Source organism: Culex pipiens, chromosome 1, assembly GCF_016801865.2.
Source record: "Culex pipiens pallens isolate TS chromosome 1, TS_CPP_V2, whole genome shotgun sequence".
Taxonomy (NCBI): domain Eukaryota; kingdom Metazoa; phylum Arthropoda; class Insecta; order Diptera; family Culicidae; genus Culex; species Culex pipiens.
Window position 1 is genome coordinate 128,625,382 of NC_068937.1, and position 25,061 is coordinate 128,650,442.

At 43.1% G+C, this 25,061-nt stretch overlaps 4 protein-coding genes across 4 annotated transcripts; 1 reads left to right on the forward strand and 3 right to left on the reverse strand.

The window, feature by feature from the left end:
• The first annotated feature begins 15,232 nt into the window (after positions 1-15,232).
• Positions 15,233-16,651, forward strand: LOC120423574 (uncharacterized). Its single transcript, XM_039587431.2, has 2 exons — positions 15,233-16,197; positions 16,256-16,651. Exons 1-2 carry the CDS (start codon positions 15,988-15,990, stop codon positions 16,601-16,603), a joined length of 558 nt encoding a protein of 185 aa, XP_039443365.1. The 5' UTR covers positions 15,233-15,987; the 3' UTR covers positions 16,604-16,651.
• Positions 16,652-17,730: 1,079 nt separating this feature from the next.
• Positions 17,731-20,388, reverse strand: LOC120423590 (uncharacterized). The gene has a single exon (XM_039587451.2). It carries the CDS (start codon positions 19,117-19,119, stop codon positions 18,571-18,573), a length of 549 nt encoding a protein of 182 aa, XP_039443385.1. The 5' UTR covers positions 19,120-20,388; the 3' UTR covers positions 17,731-18,570.
• Positions 20,389-20,515: 127 nt separating this feature from the next.
• LOC120423562 (uncharacterized) lies at positions 20,516-21,544 on the reverse strand. The gene is made up of 2 exons (XM_039587412.2): positions 21,261-21,544; positions 20,516-21,207 (listed from the first exon to the last, which is right to left on the reverse strand). The coding sequence occupies exons 1-2, from the start codon at positions 21,471-21,473 to the stop codon at positions 20,854-20,856; spliced, it is 567 nt and encodes a 188-aa protein (XP_039443346.1). The 5' UTR covers positions 21,474-21,544; the 3' UTR covers positions 20,516-20,853.
• Positions 21,545-22,281: 737 nt separating this feature from the next.
• On the reverse strand, positions 22,282-23,415 carry LOC120423591 (uncharacterized). The gene is made up of 2 exons (XM_039587452.2): positions 23,143-23,415; positions 22,282-23,084 (listed from the first exon to the last, which is right to left on the reverse strand). Exons 1-2 carry the CDS (start codon positions 23,365-23,367, stop codon positions 22,749-22,751), a joined length of 561 nt encoding a protein of 186 aa, XP_039443386.1. The 5' UTR covers positions 23,368-23,415; the 3' UTR covers positions 22,282-22,748.
• Between the last annotated feature and the right edge of the window lie 1,646 nt (positions 23,416-25,061).

Genomic DNA, 25,061 nt, shown 5'->3' on the forward strand with positions numbered 1-25,061 from the left:
CGACGTCGTTCTCTTGGTCCTTCGCCAGCTGCTCGAAGTCGATGGTGCTCTGGACAGCGTCGACGCGAGAAAGTGCATCAGCCACAACGTTGTCAACGCCGCTGATGTGTCGGATGTCCGTGGTGAACTCGGCAACGAACCTCAAGTATCGCTCTTCGTGAGGAAGACGGCTACTGGATGTTGTAGTAATCGCGTGCGTGAGAGGCCGGTGGTCCGTGAAGATGGTGAAACTCCTCCCCTCCAGGAAATGGCGGAAGTACTGAACGGCCATTTTCATTGCTGTCAGTTCTCTGCCGAAAGTGGAGTACTTCTTATGTGCGTCGTTAAACTTCTCGGAGTAGAATCCAAGTGGTTCCCAGGACTTGCCGTCAAATTGCTGCAAAACAGCTCCAGCAGCAGTATTGGACGCGTCGATCATCAGCCCTAGTAGCTTCCTCGAATCCGGGTACGTCAAGAGCGCAGATGAAGACCGATTCCTCGGTCCACTGCACTTTCCGCGTGTCATTCTTCCGGTTCCCGGGGATCAGCTTTCGAAGGTCTGCCTGAATGTCGGAGGCGTGTGGAATGAACCTCTTGTAGACATTCACTAACGCCAGAAACCTTCTCAGTTCACGAACCGTTGACGGCGTTGGGAAGTCTCGCACAGCCTTGACCCGTTCCGGGAGCGGACGAATTCCAGTTTCGCTTACCACATAGCCGAGGAAATTCACTTCTGTCTTAGCGAACTGGCTTTTGGCGACGTTGATCACCAGGCCGTTGGCGTGCAACCGTTCTAGCACAATGCGAACGTGGCGGCGATGCTCTTCCATGGACGTGGATGCGATGCAGATGTCGTCAATGAACTTCACGACGAAGTCAAGATCTGCAAACAAACGGTCCATGAAGCGTTGAAACGTTTGGCTGGCATTCATCAACCCAAATTGCATGCGAGTGAATTCAAAAAGGCCAAACGGTGTTATCACTGCTGTTTTTGGGATGTCCGACTCTTCTACCGGTATTTGATGATAAGCTCGTTCCAGGTCGAGTGTCGTGAATATCGACTTACCGGTCAGCGTGTTGAGCAGGTCGTGGATGTGAGGCACCGGGTACCGGTCGGGTGCTGTGATTTTGTTGAGCTGCCGGTAGTCCCCGACGAACCGCCACTGACCATTTTTCTTCGGAACACAATGCAGTGGACTTGCCCAGCTGCTACTCGACGGTCTGCAGATGCCCAGGTCCATCATCAACTGGAATTCTTCCTTCGCGGCCTTCGCTTTATCGGGATGCAGTCTTCGCACCTTGCACGCAGCAGGAGGGCCTTTCGTTACGATGTGGTGAGTTACATCGTGGGTTGGTTGACACCGGAGTGAGAAGGGGACAGTAATTTCTTGGAATTCGTGCAGCAGGTCCCGAAACGGGTTCTGTTCGTCGACGAACGTGACACTGCGGACCGTTGCCGCCATCATTCCACCAAGCGAATGCAGCTTCGTCGTGTTGTCGATCAGGCGCTGGTGCTTGAGATCGATGATCAGCCCGTAGTGCGCCAGAAAGTCAGCGCCGAGGATCGCCATGCCGACATCCGCAACCAGGAAGCTCCACACAAATTTCCGCCTCAGTCCCAGATCCATGCACAGGAATTTCTTGGAGTACGCCTTGATGCTTGAGCCGTTTGCAGCGTGCAGGTGAAAAGGTATCTCGCCTCCGGTCCGGTCACTTCTGCTCGCGGGAATCAGGGACACGTCGGACCCTGAATCGATCAGGAATCTTGTTTTGGATGATCTATAGTAGACGACAAGACGACGACTTGTTGAAGCTCCACCCACCTCCGCCGTTTGAGATGGGCCGAATTCTAGTTTTTTGTAGAAAACGTGCACGGTTCATGGCACTGTCGAGCGTTGTTTCCGTATTTGCGATGATACCAACACACGTCATCTCGATTTCTGGACGGAGAACGAGCGTCGTCCCGAGCTCGGGACAGTGATCGAGTGCGGGAACGCGAGGGCTGGATCCTCATCCGCTTGACCTCAGCTGTGAGAGCTGCAACCTGTGCCTTGAGATCGTCGGTTTCGGAGGTCGGAAGCCCTTCCGGCTTGCTCACGGATGCCACGGTTGCTGACATAGTTTCGATCATTTTGTCTGCCATCAACGCAATGTTCGCTAGCGGCTCGTTGCAAATCGAGAGGATTCCTCTGACGTTCGTTGGCAGTTTCTGCAGAAAGAGCATCCGCAACAGCGCTGACTCAACTCCCAATCCCGACGAGAGTTCCTGCATCTTTGCGAGAAGGTGGGAGGGACGCAAATCTCCAAGGTCGTGCGTTCCAAGCAGTCCTTCCAGTCTGGCTTGAGGGGACAAAGCAAAACGGCCAATCAGTCTCTCCTTCACTGCGTTGTACTTGTTCTCAAGCGGGGGGCGATGGACCAGGTCGGCGATGTGGCAAATCACGGTTTGATCGACTTTGGCCACGATGTGGGAGTACTTTGTGTCGTCGTGTGTGATGTTGGCCAAAGTAAATTGCGCCTCCGCTTGCGCAAACCACATCTCCGGGTCCGTTTTCCAGAAATCTAGAAGCTTGACACGGACGGCCGCGAAAGCTTGCATGTTGCTTGCGTTCCCTTCTTGGTTGGCTGTCGGAGGGTTAGACATTTCGAGGTTATGTCCCCCTTTGTTTTTTGCGTAAAAAAACGTTTTTTTCGCAGGTTTTCCGTCGGAACCGGTAAACTTTCGAACGTCGCGGGTCACCACTGTGGGGGAAAAGCCGGAGGATTGATAATCTAACGAGATTTATTTGATATTCGAGTTAATCGAACTTGTGACTCTATCGAGCGCGTCGTCACGAATGGCGGAAAACGGCAGAACGATAGACGTCACCAGATGTCGTCTCTCGTTCTCTCTCTCTCTCTCTCTGCACAGAGTTGTTCACCCGGGATCCCACACATCTTTACGGTTAACTTTACGCAGTTGGCCTGGCCGCTTTAACGTTTCAAAGCAATTTATTGCATTGGGGCACTACAATTGCTAATAATGACAAGAGGATGCTAGGCGGTAATCAACCTAAAGCATTTTCCAGGATGCCCTCGAAAGACTGGCTGCGCAAGGGTTAAATTTGATTAGATGTGAATTTTAGGTCCCCGAACAACTTTTTTCCAAAAACTTTATGGGACTTTGCCGAATTTTCAAAAATCTCATCATTTCCACTCAAAGTCCTATAACTCATGCCAGACCCTATCCAGGGTGCTCATAATTTGGCCAGATCTTGTTCAAAGCATGCTGAATGAGCTGTCAAATTTTGGTGAATGTGTTTTTTAGGTCCCCGAACAACTTTTTCCAAAAACCATCTGGGACTTTGTCGAATTTTCAAAAATCTCATGATTTTCACTCAAGGTCCCATAACTCATGCCAGACCCTATCCAGGATGCTCATATTTTGGCCAGACCTTATTCAAAGCATGCTGAATGAGCTGTCAAATTTTGGTGAATGTGTTTTTTAGGTTCCCGAACAACTTTTTCCAAAAACCATCTGTGACTTTGTCGAATTTTCAAAAATCTCATGATTTTCACTCAAGGTCCCATAACTCATGCCAGACCCTATCCAGGATGCTCATATTTTGCCCAGACCTTGTTCAAAGCATGCTGAATGAGCTGTCAAATTTTGGTGGATGTGTTTTTTAGGTCCCCGAACAACTTTTTCCAAAAACCATCTGGGACTTTGTCGAATTTTCAAAAATCTCATCATTTCCACTCAAAGTCCTATAACTCATGCCAGACCCTATCCAGGGTGCTCATAATTTGGCCAGACCTTGTTCAAAGCATGCTGAATGAGCTGTCAAATTTTGGTGAATGTGTTTTTTAGGTCCCGGAACAACTTTTTCCAAAAACCATCTGGGACTTCGTCGAATTTTCAAAAATCTCATCATTTCCACTCAAAGTCCTATAACTCATGCCAGACCCTATCCAGGGTGCTCATAATTGCTGAATGCTGAATGAGCTGTCAAATTTTGGTGAATGTGTTTTTTAGGTCCCCGAAAAACTTTTTCCAAAAACCATCTGGACTTTGTCGAATTTTCAAAAATCTCACGATTTTCACGTAAGGTTCCATAACTCATGCCAGACCCTATCCAGGATGCTCATAATTTGGCCAGACCTTGTTCAAAGCATGCAGAATGAGCTGTCAAATTTTGGTGAATGTGTTTTTTAGGTCCCCGAACAACTTTTTCCAAAAACCATCTGGGACTTTGCCGAATTTTCAAAAATCTCATGATTTTCACTCAAGGTCCCATAACTCATGCCAGACCCTATCCAGGATGCTCATATTTTGGCCAGACCTTGTTCAAAGCATGCTGAATGAGCTGTCAAATTTTGGTGAATGTGTTTTTTAGGTCCCCGAACAACTTTTTCCAAAAACCATCTGGGACTTTGTCGAATTTTCAAAAATCTCATGATTTTCACTCAAGGTCCCATAACTCATGCCAGACCCTATCCAGGATGCTCATAATTTGGCCAGACCTTGTTCAAAGCATGCTGAATGAGCTGTCAAATTTTGGTGAATGTGTTTTTTAGGTCCCCGAACAACTTTTTCCAAAAACCATCTGGGACTTTGTCGAATTTTCAAAAATCTCATGATTTTCACTCAAGGTCCCATAACTCATGCCAGACCCTATCCAGGATGCTCATAATTTGGCCAGACCTTGTTCAAAGCATGCTGAATGAGCTGTCAAATTTTGGTGAATGTGTTTTTTAGGTCCCCGAACAACTTTTTCCAAAAACCATCTGGGACTTTGTCGAATTTTCAAAAATCTCATGATTTTCACTCAAGGTCCCATAACTCATGCCAGACCCTATCCAGGATGCTCATATTTTGCCCAGACCTTGTTCAAAGCATGCTGAATGAGCTGTCAAATTTTGGTGAATGTGTTTTTTAGGTCCCCGAACAACTTTTTCCAAAAACCATCTGGGACTTTGTCGAATTTTCAAAAATCTCATGATTTTCACTCAAGGTCCCATAACTCATGCCAGACCCTATCCAGGATGCTCATATTTTGGCCAGACCTTGTTCAAAGCATGCTGAATGAGCTGTCAAATTTTGGTGAATGTGTTTTTTAGGTCCCCGAACAACTTTTTCCAAAAACCATCTGGGACTTTGTCGAATTTTCAAAAATCTCATGATTTTCACTCAAGGTCCCATAACTCATGCCAGACCCTATCCAGGATGCTCATAATTTGGCCAGACCTTGTTCAAAGCATGCTGAATGAGCTGTCAAATTTTGGTGAATGTGTTTTTTAGGTCCCCGAACAACTTTTTCCAAAAACCATCTGGGACTTTGTCGAATTTTCAAAAATCTCATGATTTTCACTCAAGGTCCCATAACTCATGCCAGACCCTATCCAGGATGCTCATAATTTGGCCAGACCTTGTTCAAAGCATGCTGAATGAGCTGTCAAATTTTGGTGAATGTGTTTTTTAGGTCCTCGAACAACTTTTTCCAAAAACCATCTAGGACTTTGCCGAATTTTCAAAAAATCTCATGATTTTCACTCAAGGTCCCATAACTCATGCCAGACCCTATCCAGGATGCTCATATTTTGGCCAGACCTTGTTCAAAGCATGCTGAATAAGCTGTCAAATTTTGGTGAATGTGTTTTTTAGGTCCCCGAACAACTTTTTCCAAAAACCATCTGGGACTTTGTCGAATTTTCAAAAATCTCATGATTTTCACTCAAGGTCCCATAACTCATGCCAGACCCTATCCAGGATGCTCATAATTTGGCCAGACGTTGTTCAAAGCATGCTGAATGAGCTGTCAAATTTTGGTGAATGTGTTTTTTAGGTCCCCGAACAACTTTTTCCAAAAACCATCTGGGACTTTGCCGAATTTTCAAAAATCTCATGATTTTCACTCAAGGTCCCATAACTCATGCCAGACCCTATCCAGGATGCTCATAATTTGGCCAGACCTTGTTCAAAGCATGCTGAATGAGCTGTCAAATTTTGGTGAATGTGTTTTTTAGGTCCCCGAACAACTTTTTCCAAAAACCATCTGGGACTTTGTCGAATTTTCAAAAATCTCATGATTTTCACTCAAGGTCCCATAACTCATGCCAGACCCTATCCAGGATGCTCATATTTTGGCCAGACCTTATTCAAAGCATGCTGAATGAGCTGTCAAATTTTGGTGAATGTGTTTTTTAGGTCCCCGAACAACTTTTTCCAAAAACCATCTGTGACTTTGTCGAATTTTCAAAAATCTCATGATTTTCACTCAAGGTCCCATAACTCATGCCAGACCCTATCCAGGATGCTCATATTTTGCCCAGACCTTGTTCAAAGCATGCTGAATGAGCTGTCAAATTTTGGTGAATGTGTTTTTTAGGTCCCCGAACAACTTTTTCCAAAAACCATCTGGGACTTTGTCGAATTTTCAAAAATCTCATGATTTTCACTCAAGGTCCCATAACTCATGCCAGACCCTATCCAGGATGCTCATAATTTGGCCAGACCTTGTTCAAAGCATGCAGAATGAGCTGTCAAATTTTGGTGAATGTGTTTTTTAGGTCCCCGAACAACTTTTTCCAAAAACCATCTGGGACTTTGCCGAATTTTCAAAAATCTCATGATTTTCACTCAAGGTCCCATAACTCATGCCAGACCCTATCCAGGATGCTCATAATTTGGCCAGACCTTGTTCAAAGCATGCTGAATGAGCTGTCAAATTTTGGTGAATGTGTTTTTTAGGTCCCCGAACAACTTTTTCCAAAAACCATCTGGGACTTTGTCGAATTTTCAAAAATCTCATGATTTTCACTCAAGGTCCCATAACTCATGCCAGACCCTATCCAGGATGCTCATAATTTGGCCAGACCTTGTTCAAAGCATGCTGAATGAGCTGTCAAATTTTGGTGAATGTGTTTTTTAGGTTCCCGAACAACTTTTTCCAAAAACCATCTGGGACTTTGCCGAATTTTCAAAAATCTCATGATTTTCACTCAAGGTCCCATAACTCATGCCAGACCCTATCCAGGATGCTCATATTTTGGCCAGACCTTGTTCAAAGCATGCTGAATGAGCTGTCAAATTTTGGTGAATGTGTTTTTTAGGTCCCCGAACAACTTTTTCCAAAAACCATCTGGGACTTTGTCGAATTTTCAAAAATCTCATGATTTTCACTCAAGGTCCCATAACTCATGCCAGACCCTATCCAGGATGCTCATAATTTGGCCAGACCTTGTTCAAAGCATGCTGAATGAGCTGTCAAATTTTGGTGAATGTGTTTTTTAGGTCCCCGAACAACTTTTTCCAAAAACCATCTGGGACTTTGTCGAATTTTCAAAAATCTCATGATTTTCACTCAAGGTCCCATAACTCATGCCAGACCCTATCCAGGATGCTCATATTTTGCCCAGACCTTGTTCAAAGCATGCTGAATGAGCTGTCAAATTTTGGTGAATGTGTTTTTTAGGTCCCCGAACAACTTTTTCCAAAAACCATCTGGGACTTTGTCGAATTTTCAAAAATCTCATGATTTTCACTCAAGGTCCCATAACTCATGCCAGACCCTATCCAGGATGCTCATATTTTGGCCAGACCTTGTTCAAAGCATGCTGAATGAGCTGTCAAATTTTGGTGAATGTGTTTTTTAGGTCCCCGAACAACTTTTTCCAAAAACCATCTGGGACTTTGTCGAATTTTCAAAAATCTCATGATTTTCACTCAAGGTCCCATAACTCATGCCAGACCCTATCCAGGATGCTCATAATTTGGCCAGACCTTGTTCAAAGCATGCTGAATGAGCTGTCAAATTTTGGTGAATGTGTTTTTTAGGTCCCCGAACAACTTTTTCCAAAAACCATCTGGGACTTTGTCGAATTTTCAAAAATCTCATGATTTTCACTCAAGGTCCCATAACTCATGCCAGACCCTATCCAGGATGCTCATAATTTGGCCAGACCTTGTTCAAAGCATGCTGAATGAGCTGTCAAATTTTGGTGAATGTGTTTTTTAGGTCCCCGAACAACTTTTTCCAAAAACCATCTGGGACTTTGTCGAATTTTCAAAAATCTCATGATTTTCACTCAAGGTCCCATAACTCATGCCAGACCCTATCCAGGATGCTCATAATTTGGCCAGACCTTGTTCAAAGCATGCTGAATGAGCTGTCAAATTTTGGTGAATGTGTTTTTTAGGTTCCCGAACAACTTTTTCCAAAAACCATCTGGGACTTTGTCGAATTTTCAAAAATCTCATGATTTTCACTCAAGGTCCCATAACTCATGCCAGACCCTATCCAGGATGCTCATATTTTGGCCAGACCTTGTTCAAAGCATGCTGAATAAGCTGTCAAATTTTGGTGAATGTGTTTTTTAGGTCCCCGAACAACTTTTTCCAAAAACCATCTGGGACTTTGTCGAATTTTCAAAAATCTCATGATTTTCACTCAAGGTCCCATAACTCATGCCAGACCCTATCCAGGATGCTCATAATTTGGCCAGACGTTGTTCAAAGCATGCTGAATGAGCTGTCAAATTTTGGTGAATGTGTTTTTTAGGTCCCCGAACAACTTTTTCCAAAAACCATCTGGGACTTTGCCGAATTTTCAAAAATCTCATGATTTTCACTCAAGGTCCCATAACTCATGCCAGACCCTATCCAGGATGCTCATAATTTGGCCAGACCTTGTTCAAAGCATGCTGAATGAGCTGTCAAATTTTGGTGAATGTGTTTTTTAGGTCCCCGAACAACTTTTTCCAAAAACCATCTGGGACTTTGTCGAATTTTCAAAAATCTCATGATTTTCACTCAAGGTCCCATAACTCATGCCAGACCCTATCCAGGATGCTCATATTTTGGCCAGACCTTGTTCAAAGCATGCTGAATGAGCTGTCAAATTTTGGTGAATGTGTTTTTTAGGTCCCCGAACAACTTTTTCCAAAAACTATCTGGGACTTTGCCGAATTTTCAAAAATCTCATGATTTTCACTCAAGGTCCCATAACTCATGCCAGACCCTATCCAGGATGCTCATAATTTGGCCAGACCTTGTTCAAAGCATGCTGAATGAGCTGTCAAATTTTGGTGAATGTGTTTTTTAGGTCCCCGAACAACTTTTTCCAAAAACCATCTGGGACTTTGCCGAATTTTCAAAAATCTCATGATTTTCACTCAAGGTCCCATAACTCATGCCAGACCCTATCCAGGATGCTCATATTTTGGCCAGACCTTATTCAAAGCATGCTGAATGAGCTGTCAAATTTTGGTGAATGTGTTTTTTAGGTCCCCGAACAACTTTTTCCAAAAACCATTTGTGACTTTGTCGAATTTTCAAAAATCTCATGATTTTCACTCAAGGTCCCATAACTCATGCCAGACCCTATCCAGGATGCTCATATTTTGGCCAGACCTTGTTCAAAGCATGCTGAATGAGCTGTCAAATTTTGGTGAATGTGTTTTTTAGGTCCCCGAACAACTTTTTCCAAAAACCATCTGGGACTTTGTCGAATTTTCAAAAATCTCATGATTTTCACTCAAGGTCCCATAACTCATGCCAGACCATATCCAGGATGCTCATAATTTGGCCAGACCTTGTTCAAAGCATGCAGAATGAGCTGTCAAATTTTGGTGAATGTGTTTTTTAGGTCCCCGAACAACTTTTTCCAAAAACCATCTGGGACTTTGCCGAATTTTCAAAAATCTCATGATTTTCACTCAAGGTCCCATAACTCATGCCAGACCCTATCCAGGATGCTCATAATTTGGCCAGACCTTGTTCAAAGCATGCTGAATGAGCTGTCAAATTTTGGTGAATGTGTTTTTTAGGTCCCCGAACAACTTTTTCCAAAAACCATCTGGGACTTTGCCGAATTTTCAAAAATCTCATGATTTTCACTCAAGGTCCCATAACTCATGCCAGACCCTATCCAGGATGCTCATATTTTGGCCAGACCTTGTTCAAAGCATGCTGAATGAGCTGTCAAATTTTGGTGAATGTGTTTTTTAGGTCCCCGAACAACTTTTTCCAAAAACCATCTGGGACTTTGTCGAATTTTCAAAAATCTCATGATTTTCACTCAAGGTCCCATAACTCATGCCAGACCCTATCCAGGATGCTCATAATTTGGCCAGACCTTGTTCAAAGCATGCTGAATGAGCTGTCAAATTTTGGTGAATGTGTTTTTTAGGTCCCCGAACAACTTTTTCCAAAAACCATCTGGGACTTTGTCGAATTTTCAAAAATCTCATCATTTCCACTCAAAGTCCTATAACTCATGCCAGACCCTATCCAGGGTGCTCATAATTTGGCCAGACCTTGTTCAAAGCATGCTGAATGAGCTGTCAAATTTTGGTGAATGTGTTTTTAAGGTCCCCGAACAACTTTTTCCAAAAACCATCTGGGACTTTGCCGAATTTTCAAAAATCTCATGATTTTCACTCAAGGTCCCATAACTCATGCCAGACCCTATCCAGGATGCTCATAATTTGGCCAGACCTTGTTCAAAGCATGCTGAATGAGCTGTCAAATTTTGGTGAATGTGTTTTTTAGGTCCCCGAACAACTTTTTCCAAAAACCATCTGGGACTTTGTCGAATTTTCAAAAATCTCACGATTTTCACGTAAGGTTCCATAACTCATGCCAGACCCTATCCAGGATGCTCATATTTTGGCCAGACCTTGTTCAAAGCATGCTGAATGAGCTGTCAAATTTTGGTGAATGTGTTTTTTAGGTCCCCGAACAACTTTTTCCAAAAACCATCTGGGACTTTGCCGAATTTTCAAAAATCTCATGATTTTCACTCAAGGTCCCATAACTCATGCCAGACCCTATCCAGGATGCTCATATTTTGGCCAGACCTTGTTCAAAGCATGCTGAATGAGCTGTCAAATTTTGGTGAATGTGTTTTTTAGGTCCCCGAACAACTTTTTCCAAAAACCATCTGGGACTTTGTCGAATTTTCAAAAATCTCATGATTTTCACTCAAGGTCCCATAACTCATGCCAGACCCTATCCAGGATGCTCATAATTTGGCCAGACCTTGTTCAAAGCATGCTGAATGAGCTGTCAAATTTTGGTGAATGTGTTTTTAAGGTCCCCGAACAACTTTTTCCAAAAACCATCTGGGACTTTGCCGAATTTTCAAAAATCTCATGATTTTCACTCAAGGTCCCATAACTCATGCCAGACCCTATCCAGGATGCTCATAATTTGGCCAGACCTTGTTCAAAGCATGCTGAATGAGCTGTCAAATTTTGGTCAATGTGTTTTTTAGGTCCCCGAACAACTTTTTCCAAAAACCATCTGGGACTTTGTCGAATTTTCAAAAATCTCACGATTTTCACGTAAGGTTCCATAACTCATGCCAGACCCTATCCAGGATGCTCATATTTTGGCCAGACCTTGTTCAAAGCATGCTGAATGAGCTGTCAAATTTTGGTGAATGTGTTTTTTAGGTCCCCGAACAACTTTTTCCAAAAACCATCTGGGACTTTGCCGAATTTTCAAAAATCTCATGATTTTCACTCAAGGTCCCATAACTCATGCCAGACCCTATCCAGGATGCTCATATTTTGGCCAGACCTTGTTCAAAGCATGCTGAATGAGCTGTCAAATTTTGGTGAATGTGTTTTTTAGGTCCCCGAACAACTTTTTCCAAAAACCATCTGGGACTTTGTCGAATTTTCAAAAATCTCATGATTTTCACTCAAGGTCCCATAACTCATGCCAGACCCTATCCAGGATGCTCATAATTTGGCCAGACCTTGTTCAAAGCATGCTGAATGAGCTGTCAAATTTTGGTGAATGTGTTTTTTAGGTCCCCGAACAACTTTTTCCAAAAACCATCTAGGACTTTGCCGAATTTTCAAAAAATCTCATGATTTTCACTCAAGGTCCCATAACTTATGCCAGACCCTATCCAGGATGCTCATAATTTGGCCAGACCTTGTTCAAAGCATGCTGAATGAGCTGTCAAATTTTGGTGAATGTGTTTTTAAGGTCCCCGAACAACTTTTTCCAAAAACCATCTGGGACTTTGCCGAATTTTCAAAAATCTCATGATTTTCACTCAAGGTCCCATAACTCATGCCAGACCCTATCCAGGATGCTCATAATTTGGCCAGACCTTGTTCAAAGCATGCTGAATGAGCTGTCAAATTTTGGTGAATGTGTTTTTTAGGTCCCCGAACAACTTTTTCCAAAAACCATCTGGGACTTTGTCGAATTTTCAAAAATCTCACGATTTTCACGTAAGGTTCCATAACTCATGCCAGACCCTATCCAGGATGCTCATATTTTGGCCAGACCTTGTTCAAAGCATGCTGAATGAGCTGTCAAATTTTGGTGAATGTGTTTTTTAGGTCCCCGAACAACTTTTTCCAAAAACCATCTGGGACTTTGCCGAATTTTCAAAAATCTCATGATTTTCACTCAAGGTCCCATAACTCATGCCAGACCCTATCCAGGATGCTCATATTTTGGCCAGACCTTGTTCAAAGCATGCTGAATGAGCTGTCAAATTTTGGTGAATGTGTTTTTTAGGTCCCCGAACAACTTTTTCCAAAAACCATCTGGGACTTTGTCGAATTTTCAAAAATCTCATGATTTTCACTCAAGGTCCCATAACTCATGCCAGACCCGAATTTTCAAAAATCTCATGATTTTCACTCAAGGTCCCATAACTCATGCCAGACCCTATCCAGGATGCTCATAATTTGGCCAGACCTTGTTCAAAGCATGCAGAATGAGCTGTCAAATTTTGGTGAATGTGTTTTTTAGGTCCCCGAACAACTTTTTCCAAAAACCATCTAGGACTTTGCCGAATTTTCAAAAAATCTCATGATTTTCACTCAAGGTCCCATAACTCATGCCAGACCCTATCCAGGATGCTCATAATTTGGCCAGACCTTGTTCAAAGCATGCTGAATGAGCTGTCAAATTTTGGTGAATGTGTTTTTTAGGTCCCCGAACAACTTTTTCCAAAAACCATCTGGGACTTTGCCGAATTTTCAAAAATCTCATGATTTTCACTCAAGGTCCCATAACTCATGCCAGACCCTATCCAGGATGCTCATATTTTGGCCAGACCTTGTTCAAAGCATGCTGAATGAGCTGTCAAATTTTGGTGAATGTGTTTTTTAGGTCCCCGAACAACTTTTTCCAAAAACCATCTGGGACTTTGTCGAATTTTCAAAAATCTCATGATTTTCACTCAAGGTCCCATAACTCATGCCAGACCCTATCCAGGATGCTCATAATTTGGCCAGATCTTGTTCAAAGCATGCAGAATGAGCTGTCAAATTTTGGTGAATGTGTTTTTTAGGTCCCCGAACAACTTTTTCCAAAAACCATCTGGGACTTTGCCGAATTTTCAAAAATCTCATGATTTTCACTCAAAGTCCTATAACTCATGCCAGACCCTATCCAGGATGCTCATAATTTGGCCAGACCTTGTTCAAAGCATGCTGAATGAGCTGTCAAATTTTGGTGAATGTGTTTTTTAGGTCCCCGAACAACTTTTTCCAAAAACCATCTGGAACTTTGTCGAATTTTCAAAAATCTCATCATTTCCACTCAAAGTCCCATAACTCATGCCAGACCCTATCCAGGATGCTCATATTCTGGCCAGACCTTGTTCAAAGCATGTAAAATGAGCTGTCAAATTTTGGTGAATGTGTTTTTTAGGTCCCCGAACAACTTTTTCCAAAAACCATCTGGGACTTTGCCGAATTTTCAAAAATCTCATGATTTTCACTCAAAGTCCTATAACTCATGCCAGACCCTATCCAGGATGCTCATAATTTGGCCAGACCTTGTTCAAAGCATGCTGAATGAGCTGTCAAATTTTGGTGAATGTGTTTTTTAGGTCCCCGAACAACTTTTTCCAAAAACCATCTGGGACTTTGCCGAATTTTCAAAAATCTCATGATTTTCACTCAAAGTCCTATAACTCATGCCAGACCCTATCCAGGATGCTCATAATTTGGCCAGACCTTGTTCAAAGCATGCTGAATGAGCTGTCAAATTTTGGTGAATGTGTTTTTTAGGTCCCCGAACAACTTTTTCCAAAAACCATCTGGGACTTTGCCGAATTTTCAAAAATCTCATGATTTTCACTCAAGGTCCCATAACTTATGCCATGTCAAATTTTGGTGAATGTGTTTTTTAGGTCCCCGAACAACTTTTTCCAAAAACCATCTGGAACTTTGTCGAATTTTCAAAAATCTCATCATTTCCACTCAAAGTCCCATAACTCATGCCAGACCCTATCCAGGATGCTCATATTCTGGCCAGACCTTGTTCAAAGCATGTAAAATGAGCTGTCAAATTTTGGTGAATGTGTTTTTTAGGTCCTTGAACTACTTTTTCTAAAAACTAACTGAGACTTTGTCGAATTTTCAAAAATCTCATGATTTTTACTCTAAGTCCCATAACTCATAACCCTATCCAGGATGCTCTTTTTTGGGCCAGACGTAGTTCAAAGCATCCTGAACGAGCTGCCTAATTTTGGTGAATGTGTTTTATAGAGAGCCCTGGACCTGTAGCGCATAAGTTTTACGCCATTTTCGTGGGTTATCGAAGAAATTCATAAACAGAGATTTTTTTGTGATGCAGCGAATTCGTTGAAATAAACTCGTACATGTTAAAGGTTAAATGGCTTCGTTCCGCAACCGTATGGTCATGGCATCAGAATCGAATCCACTGAAAATCGCTTCTGTTGCTGTTCCTCCAAGCAGAGCAGAGCATCGTGAGCAATAAACAGCATCAATTTTGTAGCATGGCAAACCTACCCCTACGGCACAATTCCGGCAATCGTTCGACTTGTCGTATCCACCTTGAATGATAGTTACCATACTCCAGCTGGACCAGGTTCGATGAAAAGTTGGACACGAAGTAGAAAAATCGTTCCGCTCCAAGCAAAGCTTTTCAACCGGAAGGATTTTCCTCGAAAGTGTCCCACGGCATCCACTTCGTTTTTTTCCGGAATTTGTGGCAATTCAGCCTAACTTTTACCGCCAAAGAAGAGAAACTTGTCGGAAATACTTTAGTATGTGTTGTTTTTGCACACAACGTAAACCAAACGTGTAAGCATACGTCAAATGACGTTTTCGTTTCAGCACAATGAACCACCCTAACACAGCAGTAGTTCCAAAATTTTCCGCTAGGGGCGCTTTGGTCAAATCGGAGGGGGCTGGGGGCTCGATTCACGGAGGTGGTCGAATTTAAATTTGAACAGACACAAAAGAAGAGATAGAGAGAGAGAGAGCTACGAAAGAGTATCGCGAATCAAACAAAAGCCCAAGTAAATAAACAAATCAAGTAAACACAAATACACACGCGCAGATTGCGTCACGAGTTTGTAGTAATAGTAAATGTAGCTTGCGTAGCTTTGATTCTTGCTAGAATTCTAAACAAAAAAGAAAAAGAAAATATGGATGGCATGAGAGTGTGTATGCGTGTAAATTTTGGGGTTGTTTTGATTGAGAGAGTTGCGACGCAGTAGAAGAGAAAGTGGAAGGGGAGTGGAAAAGTACTGCGCTGTTTTTGTTTTGATAGAGGTATTCGTAATCTGACGCTATGAAAAAAAGAGATTTCAGAATGGAAAATTTAGATTTTCATTTGATTAAACTTGAAAAACTAACGACGCAAGACGGGTTATTTTTTAAGACATACTTGTACCAAAAATAAAACTTTTGTCAAATCGCTTCGTAAAATTTGTTGTTAGCAAGAGGGTTTTAAATCCAAATACGGCACCTATGACTACACTGAAAATTAAAATTATTTCTATCTTCTTTCATACCAACTAAATTGCTTTTAGAAATTAATTACATAACTTGACACAGGACAACATGGAAAGCATTGACTTCCGACGGAAATAACTAGCAATTTCCCAAGATCATCACGACCTGCAACAACTCCCAACCATGTAAGCACCAATCTGTCATCTTACCGCGACTGGTATAAATAGTCCATCGCTCAGGCTCATCGCACACTGTGAACAGTCAAGCAGCGAAATCGTGTTTATCATGCTGCTGTTCCCGTTGGTCGTCGTCTGGCTCTTCCGGCCTACTCCGACCGGCTCGGTCAGCATCCAGATCGAGCTAGAACGGCTGGAGCAAATCGGTGGCAGCCACCTGGTGGACTCTTCCGGAACGCGCGTCCGGAAGTACAACCGGACCGTATCCGTGCTGGATGGGACGTTCTCCATCCTGAAGGATTTGGACGATTCGTTTGAAGTACGGGGTGTTTAGACGTCCGGAAGTTATTATCTTAATGAATTCAAATTTTTCGTAGTTTAGCGTAACCGTCGCCCGTAGCGCCCTCGGCAACAATCAGTTCAACGAGTACCCGATGAAGGTTCCCCGTAAGAAGGGTTGCCAGATCTTCCAGGAAGAGTACGCAGAGTACCAGCACGTTTGGGCAAATTATACCAATCTACCGCTGGTTGTAAAGGGTGAGCGGGCATTTTGTCCACTTCCAAAGGGGGAATATTGGGTGAAGAACTTTGCACCGGATGCGTCCTGGGTGCCACCGGTGGTTCCGGAAGGGTACTGGCGGATGACGTTGGAGATCTACACCTCAAGTGGAGAGCTTGAAGGACAGTTGCGGGGCTTCTTCCGAGTTAAGAAGAGTTTAACGTAAGCTTGAAGGTTAGGTGGAACTAAAATAAACTTAAAATCTAGGTGTTAATCACTTCGAGTATATTTCAAATCTAATTAAGTTGATCAGGAGTTTGCTATCGCGAAAATACTATTCTCCGACTCGCGTTTTAGAAAGCAGTTTCAAGAAAAACTTCCAGTGTCCACTATCCTTGTCTAGAGTTCGTATTTCAAAAAAACCCCACCCCCTCATTTTGTCATTTGCAAACAGTGGCATAACCAAACTTTTCAGCACCCTCCGCAAACATACGTCATTCAGTGTTCACAGTGACTTACAACAATCCCTCCTTGAACCGGTAGAACAGCCGGAACGTACCCTGCAGTTCACCGTGCCGCCAAGCTACCACGGTCATGCGCCAGTACCCAGCCGTAACAAACTGGGGCACCCAGCTTGCGTCCGGGGCTATGTCCCGAAACCAGTACGTTCCCTTCGGAACTGGACAGAACCTCTTGGTGCCGTCCGGAACGTACGGCAGGTTCGTGTTGTTTGACCTTGAATAAACGAAAACGAGAGCACGCAATGTAAACAATAACAAGCACGTTTTGTTTTAAAATATAAATGGAGCCTAACATTTCAAAAGGGCACATAACTTTTGTAAACAAAAGTTTATCCCTTTCACTCAAATGAAAGTTAACATAAGGTGTGAAAGGGACACACTCTTGCCTAAAAAAGTTCAAAAATCAAAATCAAACCATCCACATTATAACGACCCCCGGGTCTTTTGTGGTCTCTATTGCAAGTTTCTGCTCGAACCTAGGAGTCCGAAGGCTTGAATGGGGAGAGTACCCAAACCTCTTTCTACTCCTAGGAACCTTTCACCCCAGTGTTTGAACTGACGACCTTTGGATTGCGAGTCCAACCGCCGCCAGCGATTCCACCGGAGTAGGCTTGGTTTGGTGTGTTGTTTGTACTTATGGCATGGAGACGACTCCTACACCTGGAATGACTTGACGGCCTAACAACCAAGGCCGGGACCGATGGGAATCGAACCCAGAATCATCCGCTTACAAAACGGACAGCGTAACCATTCAGCCACGCACTGCCTAAAAAAGTTATGTGCCCTAAATTGGGTACTAAAGTCCTATGTAAATTTCATGTACAACGGTAAAAAACACGATTAAAAACCATTTCTAATCACTTTTTTTTTTAATTTAATGCAAAAAAAACATTGACAAGACAACATTTTTTCGATTGATAAACTATGGTCCCCTTGGAACGAGCTGTCAAGTAGGACCTTTTCTGTCAAGAAGGACCATGAAGTCAATTTTTTAAAATTCAATTAAAAATCCATTTTAAATCCTTTGTGGTTGTTCAAAGGATCATTGTACTCAGAAAAATAAGCTTTATCGTTATGAGCAATAATATCACAAATTTAAACTTCATTTCAGGACCCAATTGAAAGCCTATCAATGCCACCCCGGTTTACGGTACCATGGTTTGCGATTGGATGACGGATTGATATAAGTAGGCTGCAAGCTTGTTTAATACCAGTCACAAATTGATGGTAGATTTTCGAAACACGCAGCCAGTAATTTACACGTGTGATAGTCAAATGAGATAATCAATCTAACAAAGAAGTACACTGAAAACCCGATGGTTTGACACCAACTGTTGTCAAACGAACGGGGTCACTTTTTGGTTTGACACCCTCTATACACAGAGCTCACACTTACTACCGAATGTTTTGTTTGATAGCATTTGTGAGTCTCGTGTAAAAAGTGACAGTTCATTGCGGTAACAGATTTCTTGAAAAATCCAAAATCCTTTGTTTCATTCAGAATTGTCATTGGCGGGGTAAAAATGGAGTCAACATCATCAGTTTTACCTCAGGACCTATACCTATAGCAACTATTAGTTTATTTTAATGGAGAAATTCCTTTTTAAATTGTAATTTAAAATGAAACCATTTTAAATTTGTATCATATGTTTAATAATTAATAAAGTTTTCCTCAAAGCAATTCCTTCTTGATGCGAAGAAACAATCGCACCTGTCCCTGAAGCTCCCCCGATACCACGCTGTAGACTTCCCACGTCATTCGCCAGTAGCCGTCGGGAACTACCGGCGGAACCCAGGACGGATCCGACGGGAAGTTTTTCAAATAGTAGCTCCCCTTCGGAAGCGGACAAAACGGCTCTTCTCCCTTGACGACCTGCGGCAGATTGGTGTAGTTGAGCCAAATATGCTGATACTCGGCGTACTCGTCCCGGATGATCTGGCAGCCCTTCTTACGGGGAACCTTGAACGGGTACTCGTTGAACTGATTGTTCCCGAGGGCACTACGGGCCACGGTAAGGGTGACTTCAAACGAATCGTCCAGATCCTTCAGGATTGAGTATGTCCCGTCCAGTACGGACACGGTCCGGTTGTACTTCCGTACGCGCATGCCGGAAAGGTCCATCAGATGTTCGGCGCCGATTTGCTCGATGCGTTCCAGCTCGACTTCGATTAGTGCCGCGGTTATTCGAGCAAGATAAATTACCACGAGGATGTACCACATAACCACAGACAAACAGACGGGACACTCGAGTGCCGAACCATCGTCCTCCAAAAACGGTTATTTCAAATGCAATTTTGTTTCGGCATCCACTCACCCGGCGCCGATGGCGCTGCTGTCGTGACAGCTCGCCCGTCTATCTCAGTGTGTGTGTGAAGCGTGTTTTTGTTTTTAAGTTGAGCGTGAGCACGTGCGAAGCAGCAAATGAGAGCACAAATATTTATGGAATTCTAACCGTGAATCACAATCCAGGCTTTCCAGGACAAAATTGGGGCAGTCTTGGCCATAGCCTCTTTCCCCACTATTAACTCGGTAGGCCTGCTCAACTGCCTGCCGATGTCGAGGTTGCTGCTGAGGCGCTGGCTACTGCGGAGGAAGCCGGATCCTGTGGTGGAGTTACTCCTTCGGAGCAACCTGCTTGCCCTTCGTGGACTGCTGCTCAGATTGCTTTTGGCCTATTGGCGATGTTCCGCCACTCAATCTTTTTCCAGTTCAGTTTTTGTGGTTCTGTTTCGATGTAAATTTTGTGGCAGCGTTTTTTGGAACGTTCCCCGTGGAAATTTCCAAAACGCCCATCGTGGGGATTATTTCCGGTAGGTTTAGATTAGATTTATCTATTTCGGCGACCACTACTGATGTTTTCGTGACCAGGGGCATCTTGTTGATGATGGTGTTAGGTGTAATGATTCGAGGTTTCGGTGGAGGAGAAATCTTCGACAGAACTTGGTAGCAACTGGTAGGACCAGTGATTTGGCTGCCCCATGATTTGACTCATAAGGTTCTGCTATTTGAAACGGAACCAACCCGCCGTCATCTTCGGCCTTCGGTGTTGATTTTTATTCTTTTCGTCGAGTAGCAACAACAAAATTATTTCGATCAGCTGTTGATGTTTACAATCGTTTAGGCTTGATTGTCTCACGCATACACTGACGTGGCACATGACAGTAATGGGTTTGTATTGGTATGTTTGGGCTGCGCTTCGGCATCAGCTCACCAGGCAGCGCTGGCGTCGCCGTGATTTGGTGATTTGATGAAGGACGATGGATTTCAAAAATAATTTGTATGGAGAGTCACGTCTGTTTGTCTGTGACATAACTTTCCTTTGCAAAACAAAATAGGCACACAGTGGACATTGCACTAGTTGGAGCGACCATTTTATACCAGATTTGATGAGATGACAGATTGAGCGGAACATGACATGCTGTGGTTAAAATTAGTTTGTTTTGCACGTGGCAAAATGAAGATTTTATTAGTGATTTTTCACGCAGAAAAATAAGGCATATTTGAATCAACAAAACGTTTTGTTGATTTGAAAATCAAGATTTTTGTTGAATCAACGCTAAACGTCAAAGCAACTTTTTCAAAACAACAAAAGATTTTTGAGGAATTTAAAATCAAGGTTTCAACGCAAAATCGGCGTTGATTATATTCAACAAAAAATTTGTTGAATCAAACCTCGTACAGGCTGATTCTACAAAATATTTTTCTGCGTGTTGTTTTATTCAAAAAGATACATTTTTCAGATTTAGAAGATAACGAAAATTACCGCGATGTTGTTATTAAATTAATTGCTTGGTCAAAAAATGCTTCTCAAACCGAGAATGTTGAAAATTTTGTTTGGTAATTTAACTGATGCAGATTTTACAATCAAAAAAGAAAACTATAACAAAACAATCAATCTTATTATACGCAGCAAATATACTTAATTTGACCTATCTTCGGTCACACGACCCTCCTTCAGATAATATCTTTCTTGACGCGAATGAACAACCGCACCTGTCCCTCGAGCTCGTCCGTCACCACGCTGTACATGTGCCAGGTCATGCGCCAGAACCCTTCCGGAACTACCGGCGGCACCCAGGACGCATCCGGTGCAAAGTCCTTCACCCAGTAGTCCCCCTTGGGAAGGGCACACAACGCTGGCGGCGCCTCCTTGTCCACCTGGGGCAAGTTGGTTGTGTTGGCCCAAACGTGCTGATACTCGGTGTAATCCTCCAGGAAGATCCGACAACCGTCCTTACGAGGGATCTTCATTGGGTACTCGTTGAACTGATTGTTCCCGAGGGCACTCCGGGCCACTGTTACGGTGAACTGTTGGAATTTTTAAAATTAGGAACCGAACATTATGATGGAAATTGTAATACCGCCAACGACTCGTCCAAATCCCGCACGATGGAGTACGTTCCGTTGATCACGGACAGAGTTCGATTGTACTTCCGGACGCGTATGCCGGAAAGATCGAGAAGGTGCGCACCGCCGATTTGTTCGATACGGTCCATCTGAACCTCGATGACGAACGAGCTGATCGGAGTAGGCCGAGCTAGCCAGATGCCGATGATGACCCACGGAAACAGCATGGTTTGCCTGGCGCAAACAGACTGATCACAGTTGGCTTGTTTTCGGTTTTATGACAGCTTGTCGCGAGATGTTAGATTGGCGGTTACATGGCATCATGGCTTTCTACCTAAGGTACTCGCGATTGAGTGTGTAGTAGTGCGGTTGTCAAAATCGTTATCTCTGACTCTCTCACTCCACTGAAACTTTCATTGTTTATGTTTTGGTTTTCCTGGCACGGTCCATTGTTCGTTTGTTATTGTTTTGGTTTTAGTGGCACGGAGTCATGCACTCACACTAATGCAAAGCAAGATCGCGAGTACCTATGATATACGGCCTTGACATGGCATGGCCTACTGCAATCTATTTTTATAGGGGCGTTTGCATCCCACTTTTACCATTGTGTCCTGCACGAGCCATAGCGGATATTGATTATCGTGGCCAAAAATACTAAATGTGGGTGGTTGGAGCGTTCAAGGATTCTACACTTGAAAAAAATCTTGTTCGTCAAAAAGTAAGCGAATTAGGGGAACTATACCCTTTCTCAGCCTATTTCTATTATCGGCTTATCAGCACTTTGATCATGAATTACAGCTTTCATAAAGTGTTTTTGACTGTTCCAAAGTAATAAATAGCTCAAATAAAAGTGAGCAAGCAACTCTCCATTGCTGATACATCTGAAAATGTTGATTTAATAGCGGAAAACGGCAAAAGTGATGAGAACTGGTCGATCGGCTTAGAGTGATTAAAATGGGTATATTTCCCCTACAAGTGCAAGACACCCGAGGAACAGATTGACGTGATCGCACACTTGCTGACACATGGCACGAGAAAATGATCATCTAATTGGGTCCTAAAATGAAGCTTAGATTGCTGATATTATTGTTTACAGCGATAAAGCTTATTTTTCTGAGTACAATGACCCTTTGTACGACCACAATGAGTTTAAAATGGATTTTTAAATCAATTTTGAAAAATTATCCTCGCGGTCATTCTTGACAGAAAAGCTCCTACTTGACAGCTCGTTCCAAGGGGACCATAGTTGATCCATCGAAAAAATGTTGTCTTGTAATTTTTTTTTTCGCATTAAAATGAAAAAAAAAAGTGATCAGAAATGGTTTTTAATCGTGTTTTTACCGTTGTACAAAAAAATTACATAGGGCTTTAGTACCCAATTCAGTTATGGTTTATTATTTTATTATTTATTATTTTTTGTACTTTTGATCCTCGGTCCTAACCTGGTCGCGGCACCTAAAAGGACCTAATAAAAATAAGCTATGAAAAAAAAGTAAGTGAATTTATTTAGTAAGCCGAAGGTACACCCGGAACACCCCCTGCAGTTCACCGTTACGCCATGAATCCAGCGTCATGCGCCAATAGCCCGCCGGAACAACCGGAGGCACCCAGCTTGCATCCGGAGCCAAGTCGTGAATCCAGTACGCTCCCTTCGGAAACGGGCAGAAACTGCGAGTCCCTTCCGCAACCCACGGCAGGTTCGTGCTGTTGACGAAGACGTGCTGGTACTGCTGGTACTCCTCGACCATAGCTCGACACACCGACTTCTGGCCTATCTTCATTGGATACTCGTTCCACTGGTTATTTCCGAGTCGACTGTACGCTACCTTAAGACTTGCCTATCAAACGACATTTCCAGTTACTAAGGTCCCTAAAGATCGGACAGCCGGCACTCACCTCGTAGGTTTCGTCAAGATCTTGGTACACGACGAATGTCCCATTCAATGTAAACGTGGTGCGGTTAAACTTCCGAACACGGATCGCGGATGTTTCTGCTAGATGGGCACCGCCAATCTGCTCGAGCCGTTCCAGCTGGACCGCGATGGCCGCATCGGTCCGGGTTGGACAGAACAGGAGGGCGGTTGCAAACGTAAGCAGGGTTAATATAGTTGATATGTCCATGGTCACGTACAGATTAGAGCAAGGTCATATCTTGCTCGAGGATTTTATACCCGTCATTTGTGCATTTCTTGCGTGTTTAATGAAAATTTAAAACAAATTAGGAACTGAAGATCTACATGCTTCACGTGGTACACTGTTTACACGGACTTAGCCACGGGGATGGGCACAAGGTTGATCCGTAGCGCATTGGATTTACTTCCGTAAATATTCCGTAAATATCGTAAATATAGGTAAATATTATCATAGACTAAATATATATAGATACGCCACTCCGCTGTTGGGGCTGGCGACACTACCGCCACGCCAAAATTACACCTGGTGGCAATTCACAGGTACTAACCTACCCTTTGGGAACGTTTGAAAGTAAAATCCTCCCCAGTTTTAGTTCAATGCTCAGCGGGTATATCCAAGCAACTCTCGACTAGCAACTGCTGTTTCCAAGAAATGTCAAAACAAAGACGTACCGTGCATTTTGCGTTCTCTTTTAGTTTAGCATCCTTCGTGAATGATTTATAAATTTGCTGGTTGCGCCGTTTTTGCCGCATCGAGCAGCTGGCCTAGTTCCATCGAAAGTTGGTGGTGCAGATTATGTCGGTGTTAGAATGTTCCGGTCAATAGAACGGAAGTTTTGTGCTCTTCAAAAAGGAAGGTGAGAAAAAAAGTTAAAACAAACATAATCCTTCATCAAAAAGCTTGTTTTAAATTTCTCAGCTTCGCCGGAAAACACGATGATGGTGAAAGCGGTGCGACTTTGAACCGGAAGCTATAGCTATATAATGAAGCAGAAGTCTGGATGGCAATCGATGCTGTCATACTTCCGGACAAATTTAAGACTGCGACCGGAAACGTCCATCTTTTGCCTCTGATCTCGTAAAATTACGCATCTTGACATCATGCACCGAACCGATAGCAAAGCGATAGCGATGTATGTATGCTGCGCAATAAGTTTTAATTTTTATTTTGCAATATAAAACTCTTGGGAATAAAATATCTTATTTATTATAAATCTTGTTTTTTCACGGTACATATCTTGAACGGGGGAACGGGGCTGGTCTGCTACAGGCAGAGGGGGTGGTAACCGCTGAAGTGGCCTTTTCAACCATGCAATCGCCATTTTCGCTGTTAACTTCCGGTCGTTCATATCGAATAACAAGATTTAAACGATCCGAATCCCATCGATCGGCGCAACCAGTTGCTGCTCACCGACTATGGTTCTACATTTGCTGACGGTACTGCGTTTTTTTTTTCAAGCTGAAAAGATAAAAAAATAACAAAGTTAATTTGAACAAACTGAAATCGGTTCTGCTGTTGTTCTTACCATTTGTGGACCATCGGTTCTCGGCAGTGTCGAAATTTTCGCTTCTCGAAATCTCACAAACAACAGCCACCACCACCGTGGTTATCATGGAAACAGTTTAACGAACCAACAAGCAAAACAAAATAAGTGACACTTGTTGATGTTATGAAACTTTTGGTTGAAAAGTTCAAGAGTGCTACGATTTTGTTTGGCAATTTAGTACCTGTAATTTGACTACGGTGGCGCGCAGAGCGCTAAAGGGGTGTCGCCAACTGGGTATATGGAGCAATTTCCAAGTGGGACATCTACTTGATTAATAATCTATGATATTATTGATCCTTGCACTGTATTTTGGATTTGGTCCGCACTTTTCTCTCGCACTTTTGACAACAAAATT

Coding starts and splice junctions, on each gene's coding strand:
- LOC120423574 (XM_039587431.2), top strand. CDS start 15,988: ATGCTGCTGTTCCCGTTGGTCGTCGTCTGGCTCTTCCGGCCTACTCCG. Junction 16,198..16,255: donor ATTTGGACGATTCGTTTGAA/GTACGGGGTGTT, acceptor AATTTTTCGTAG/TTTAGCGTAACCGTCGCCCG.
- LOC120423590 (XM_039587451.2), bottom strand. CDS start 19,119: ATGTGGTACATCCTCGTGGTAATTTATCTTGCTCGAATAACCGCGGCA.
- LOC120423562 (XM_039587412.2), bottom strand. CDS start 21,473: ATGCTGTTTCCGTGGGTCATCATCGGCATCTGGCTAGCTCGGCCTACT. Junction 21,208..21,260: donor ATTTGGACGAGTCGTTGGCG/GTATTACAATTT, acceptor AAATTCCAACAG/TTCACCGTAACAGTGGCCCG.
- LOC120423591 (XM_039587452.2), bottom strand. CDS start 23,367: ATGGACATATCAACTATATTAACCCTGCTTACGTTTGCAACCGCCCTC. Junction 23,085..23,142: donor ATCTTGACGAAACCTACGAG/GTGAGTGCCGGC, acceptor GTCGTTTGATAG/GCAAGTCTTAAGGTAGCGTA.